This window comes from Perkinsus marinus (genome assembly GCF_000006405.1).
Source record: "Perkinsus marinus ATCC 50983 genomic scaffold scf_1104296975980, whole genome shotgun sequence".
In the NCBI taxonomy this organism is placed as follows: Eukaryota; Perkinsozoa; order Perkinsida; family Perkinsidae; genus Perkinsus; species Perkinsus marinus.
In genome coordinates this window covers 43595-49893 of record NW_003200578.1, presented here as the reverse complement: position 1 = coordinate 49893, position 6299 = coordinate 43595, and the positions used below count along the sequence as shown (strand labels likewise).

The 6299-nt window shown below is 44.4% G+C and overlaps 2 protein-coding genes across 2 annotated transcripts; both read right to left on the bottom strand.

Moving 5' to 3' along the window:
• Positions 1-1038: 1038 nt before the first annotated feature.
• Pmar_PMAR009640 (hypothetical protein) lies at positions 1039-1774 on the bottom strand (the record flags this gene model as incomplete). Its single annotated transcript, XM_002764918.1, has 2 exons — positions 1039-1079; positions 1645-1774. 2 exons carry the CDS (start codon positions 1772-1774, stop codon positions 1039-1041), a joined length of 171 nt encoding a protein of 56 aa, XP_002764964.1.
• Positions 1775-2393: 619 nt separating this feature from the next.
• Positions 2394-6299, bottom strand: Pmar_PMAR009638 (importin alpha, putative). The gene is made up of 14 exons (XM_002764917.1): positions 6226-6299; positions 6052-6182; positions 5781-5907; positions 5632-5730; positions 5082-5209; positions 4990-5037; positions 4799-4948; positions 4688-4756; positions 4437-4493; positions 4325-4390; positions 4077-4242; positions 3022-3145; positions 2871-2966; positions 2394-2589 (listed from the first exon to the last, which is right to left on the bottom strand). Exons 1-14 carry the CDS (start codon positions 6293-6295, stop codon positions 2457-2459), a joined length of 1464 nt encoding a protein of 487 aa, XP_002764963.1. The 5' UTR covers positions 6296-6299; the 3' UTR covers positions 2394-2456.

Below are 6299 nucleotides of genomic sequence, written 5' to 3'. Positions count from 1 at the left end.
ATGTTATCTTCACTACAGTGTGTTCGATTTTGATACTCTACAACGAGAAAATTTTGTAAGTTCGCTACTTCTACGATTAGGAATCTGAAACCTCTCACACTTCGAGGTCTATAAGTGAGCACTATATTAATATGCATAATCATCATTCATCGTACTAACCCCCCCTCCCTCGTTACCTATCATTGCTGAGTACTATAACATCCCCCCTATCCCTCGGCACCACAGAGCTCCTATCCTGTCCAAGGCCAATATCATCACTCCCCCTCACCAAGCCTATCTCCCCTTTACCACCATCTATGCTTCTAGCTATAGCAGCCACCATACACCTCGGCACACTACTCGACACCAATGCTACGTCATACGCCTGTACAGCTCTATGCACGAATTCGCTCGCCCCTCTCCGAAGCCTCACAAGTAGGGGATAGTCCGAATTGAACCCTTCCACATCGACACGACAGAGTCCACTACTACTACAGGAACGACTTGACAAGCCCCCAGTAATAGAGGACGGCTTCAACGACCATACTGCTATCATATCCATATCGATGACTAGAAGCAAGCGTTGCTCCCTAGGTATACACGCAGTGACGTTACTACCCAAAGCCGCTGGTAACGTTGATAATGTCTAAGGAACAACAGAGAAATCCAAATCCATGCATAGATGATATTGATGAAATATATATTTGCTTTCTTCAACTGATGATTTCCCCAATTGTACAAGTTCACATGCAATTTCGAATAGACACCACCAGGAATTTTATGAAAATTTCCTTAGAATTTTCGTATTGTAACCAACACGTACTTTGCTTAGTGCCAACTTGATATGTGAGTGTGAATAATGCGTGTTTTTTATTCTCGAAATAATGATAGTTTTTTTTTTGTGGGAACAGAATTATACATGTTCGACATGGTACATTATACGACTCACAAGTGAAACGCTCATCAACAGCAGCCTCAACCAGCCAAACAAATAAACACAGCGGAACAATAGTACGTAGTATTAGCTATACTACAGTTTGAAGGTCAAGGAATTCACCATCAAATAATAATGATAGTGAAAGGCATGTCGGTATCATAGCCTGGAAAGGTCACTTATATCACATCACATGTTCATAGCACTACTAATTCGACTTCATCGATTTTAGGAAAAGAGAAGATACTCCTCCATATCAAATTGATAAGCACCGTAGTTGACCATGCGCCTATTTTCCCACACTAAAACTCGCTATACCACTGAGAGGTTCACTCGACTGGTAATAATTTCATGCGCGACTATGTTGGAGTTTCACAGCCCGTGATATGAAAAACACTAGTGGAAAACATATTTCACAAACCAATTTTGCATCAGTTTGTGAAATATGTGAGATAAGATGCATTAGCACTGCATAGCACCAAGTATTACGCCACTCCACGTGAAACGGCTGAGACTCCATTGTATTCATAAAGATTACCAACTCTATGGCAACTCTTGAGAGAACCCCTTCGAAAAGATCCCCTATACTACTACTGCTGCGACTCCTAGTATTTTAGTAATACCACAACTTCTACTACACTTTGAATAATCCGTCTCAACTACAACGCCAAGTGATATCCTCCCACCTTCTACCCGTAATATTACACTCATTATAGACTCCCCTTCATCACCCCTCGGGACCACATCCAAACTCAATATCTCCTGCGCAGTCGTACCCATACAAGCCCTTTGACGAGGCCGCTGACTCGGCAAAGGCCTATTCTCTACATGACGAGTGCCGCTAGGACAGATGGTGGTCATGCTACATACAATCTGACCATACCATCTCGGGGCTCAATTATCAATAACATAACACTCTACGTCGTATCGAGATAGAGATATGACCAACTGTTGTCTTAACAAGATCCATAAGCAACCATCACCGGCCTTCTACTATCATCAGCTATCTCCTCTTCACTACCCTCCCCCCTGTCTACTATTCACAGTGCCTACAGTGCCCATCATAGAGCCTTTGTGATGATAATAATAGCGACAATTATTGACTCTTCCTCGTGCACCTATATCGACGCCCTACACATGCTGATACCAGTATCTCCAGTTGAACCTTTTCACAGCCACTCACCCAATACTCTCGCATTCAAAAATCAACCCAGCCCTTCTGGGAATCAATCTTCTTTTTCAAGCTCGCAAAATGCTAGCGAAAAAAGTGAAACAATTCCAACATGCTTAGTGACTTATGCTACGACGATACCACCTCACATCTAAGTGGGGTCCTATAATAAAGATACCGCCTAGCTGAGTTCGACATACATTGACCTCCCCAGAGCCTTGCCACCCACATGAGATGTATGTCCACTATTGTTACTGACAATAATACTAACCCAACACAGAGGGGCGGCGGCGAGAGACTGAATAAGTAGCAGTAGGAACGACGCTACTACCACCATGCAATGGAGATGCTACTACTCTAATTATCATCATGTCAATGGAATACGAATGTAGGATGCTGGCTACCAACACCACCCAGACCATCAACCAACACTTGCTGCTGCTGCTGCTGCTGGTTGTTGTTGCCTCCCACAGCATCATTCTCATTCTCCTCGACTTCACAGTAACTATTATGAAAATTCACTCAGTTGAGTATGATGAGTGATATAGTAACTTCACCAACACCAAGTCGTCCAACGACCATGTTAATGAATCATAAACTTACCACTGGAGTTTCACACGTTTTACGCGAAGTGGCGTAAAACACGGTGAAAAAGGCGATACTTGCGGTGATATGCTATGGTCGTGAAATATATTTTTCTCTAGTGTTTTTCATAACACAGGTGAAACTCCATTGTACGTTTTATCATTAACTATCGATAAAAACATACACTCCCATACCACCCACTTCTCCAGAATCCTAACGGCTCTTATATAGATATCCTCACTCTCATCCTGTTGTAGGTCCTCAATCTTACTTAGAGCTCCGCATTCCTCGAGAGCCCTACGCCACCACGACATTCAACATAACACCACTCAGTGGACAGTAGCAGCTCTACTGTATGTAGATGTTCGTGGAAGACTCCCTCTTGTCCCCCTCATAGGCTCCCGTTCTGAGTATCCCCTCGAATGCCTCTAATGCTACTTGGACCATCTTACTATCTTTGATGTCCAATATCGAACCTACTTTGCATCTTACCAAGTCGACCCAAGCAGAAGCACGATAAATGAAGTTTCTGATACCGTACTGTAGTTCGCAAGCGCCGGAGAAACATCACATACGCCATACCATAATTTTGCATATAAACAACAAAAGCCCCTACTCCGAATTTTGCCTAATTAACACGAAAAAGGAAAAACAGGAGAGGAAAACTACTCTGATTGGTACGAGACTTCGTATCAACAACCAGAGCGGTGGATTCCCACACGATCCAGCAACGTCGGATTGAGTCATTCATCGGGTACTTATTATGCCCTATCTATCAGAATATGAAATAATAATATATTGAAGTTTCACCGGTGATATGAAAATCACTAGTGAAAAACATATATCACATTCCACTTGGTGAAAGACAATTGTGTTATCGGTCGCGGAATCCTATACGCCTTATGCCTTACCCATCGAGTATTTATGCACTTCACTTTTGAGAAATCAAACTCCATTGACATATATCAACGCTAACCAGGTGTTAAGGATATTAAATACAGATTAGCAATTCCTGGCATTATATAACTACAGTACGCGCCATCTAGAAACGTGCGTACTGGGCGGGCACTTTTTCCTTTCATTTTGACGAATTTCGACCTAATTCTTTCACCATATACCTGTACCAATATGTTTATAAATATATTACTTACATATGGACTTTCATAACTTAATCCTAACTCTCATACTTATACAATATTATGCTATATAATACAGCTATCTTAAGGATCTCCACACAGGTGCCCATACAACTTTGAAAAATATCCCTCCTCAGGGTTTGATGACACTCGGAAAAAAGTGTTAATCCACTTACACCTACAGGGGGAACTTGAAATGAGTCCCCCCCCCCAGAACATTATCCCGGAGTGATTTCGTATCTCTACGTATCGCTCGCCCCCCCAATCCTACTCAGTGTCGCCATAGTCGGGTATTTATCCACAACATATTTGATCTGTTCAGGGCTACCTCCCGAGCATAGGTTACATACAGTCCATACCGCCTCCTTCCTAACATCATAATCAGCACCACCACCAAGGATCTCCACAATAGGCCCCAAGATACCACTATCGATCACCTAATAGCGGAGCGAAGCGATTTATGATTACACATTTTCGACTCTATGAGATGAAGTAATCACTCTAGTTCACGTGAGTTACCTTCTGAATTTGCGTTTGTTGATCAGCACATATGTTGCTAACGGTCCATACCACCTCTTTCCGAACCTGGCCCAGAAGCGACCATACCCCTCCATAGAAGGACAACACTCACTGTCTTGCGAGGGCTTGTTATAAGTTTGAGGAGAGCTGGTAGAACCCCAGCATCAACCTGATACCATTATTATCATCATAGTAAGCTCAACGTATCATCACAACACCAGGAGGACTATGTACGCGGATTGGCCTATGCGTCTATTTGACAAATCGAAAGCTGAACTCCATCCGATTAATATTCTAACTCGGGAGCTCACCTTACCCGAGCAATCACGGAATGATGTACAAGAGACCAACGAACCTCCTTACCACTGCTCCTGTCTGATGAGGGGAACCTGTTGCTATGTTACCAACAGCTCTCAACGCCGGTGTATGGACCTATTCTGTATCCTATAACTCTAAAGATATCTCCAACCTCACCTGTGTACTGTTATGTGCCAATAGCTGCACCATACGTGGTATCATACCACTTTGCAATACTGCCTCTATACGCTCCGTCGGGCCATCGCAGATGTACGATATGGCCCATAAGGCGTCTGCTAGAGCCTCCACATCCTCCAGACCGATCACCTGCAATTCCCATCATAGTAGAGAAGGCGTACACCCCTTACCATAGCCAAGGTGGGCAGAGCTCCTACGATGCGATCAAGGGATGGTACCTCAAGGCACGGATAATGACCGCGCGCCACGAAATTAAGCCTACTGGTTTGCCTCGACAGAAGTTGCTAACAGCCCAAGTACCAAGACGGACTATGTTGATGTTCTTCCCTCCTCTGATGACCGCAAGAAGGGGAGGTAGGACGCCTCGTTCCAGGCAAGCGTCCCGGACAACTACAAGCGATCATACTCACGAAGCCGACTACAACAGATAGAGCAGTGTTGGAGTAGGAATATATGTTCGCTGTGCTCAGCTGCTGAGCTCAGAAGAGTTTCCCTTCACTAATTATACAAGTTTATATACGAATTAGAATAGGAGTGCTCAGAAACCAACAATAACCTCCCAAAATTTCCTCCCAGAATTTTCATATTGTTATCACCGACATATGTAGTTGACCATGTACATATTTCCCCAACCCCACACTGGCATAGAAGTCAAGGTGAATCTCCCTAACTCGGAAAGTGAGGTGAAACTGGTTCACTACCACACAGAAAATAGTTGTCGTTACCACATAGTATCGAGGAGTTTGCCCATCTAGATTTTTATGCTACCAGCCCACGGTCAATTAACAAGCGTGCTCTTGGGGTGGCCTTACCTGCACCGTCACCAGCGATGTTTGCTAGAGCCCAGATGGACTGCTCTTGAAGATCAGTGTCGTCAGAGCTGAGGAGCTCACGGAAGGAATCCACAGCGCCTGAGAATTAACTCATACCACACTTCCCACAAATCCCTGATGAGCAGTACCGAGTTCAATGACTGCCCTGGTCTGTTCAGAGTTGCCACTCGCGACGTTTGTGAGGGCCCAAGCGGCCTCGAATTGCATCTTGCTGATCGATGGATTGTCCAGTAATTGTTTAAAGCGAGGTAGCACCTGAAGGGGGACGACTGGATGACACAGGAGTAGTCAAGAGAGCTTCACTGAAGGCTGACAAACCGATATATGAGAGACGGGGTAGTGAATATCCGAGGTTGCCCCATGCATGATACGGATCATGTCCGGAAGAGGACCACCTACCCCAGCGGCAATAACACCAGCAATAGGTGGGTTATCCTCTTTGCTAAGCATCTTCCTAAAGCTGACCAATGCCTCTAGAGCCGTTGCTGGATCTGTTGACTCCAACTGGGCTACCAGACTTGGGATATCATCTGAATAGTCTACACAGTGCACCGAGGTAACACCAAGTCCCACCTTTGGAGAGGGTAGAGTTGTTGTTGCCTCCCATAGGAGTTGCCTTGCTGCCATCAATATCATCATCCATCTCA

What these genes read in the sequence shown, in the direction of transcription:
- Pmar_PMAR009638 (XM_002764917.1), bottom strand. Translation starts at nt 6,295, where the DNA reads ATGGATGATGATATTGATGGCAGCAAGGCAACTCCTATGGGAGGCAAC. An exon ending in ACTTCTGTCGAGGCAAACCA is followed by an intron (nt 5,038 to 5,081) that starts GTAGGCTTAATT and finishes CCGTGCCTTGAG; the next exon opens with GTACCATCCCTTGATCGCAT. An exon ending in TGGCACATAACAGTACACAG is followed by an intron (nt 4,757 to 4,798) that starts GTGAGGTTGGAG and finishes GATACAGAATAG; the next exon opens with GTCCATACACCGGCGTTGAG.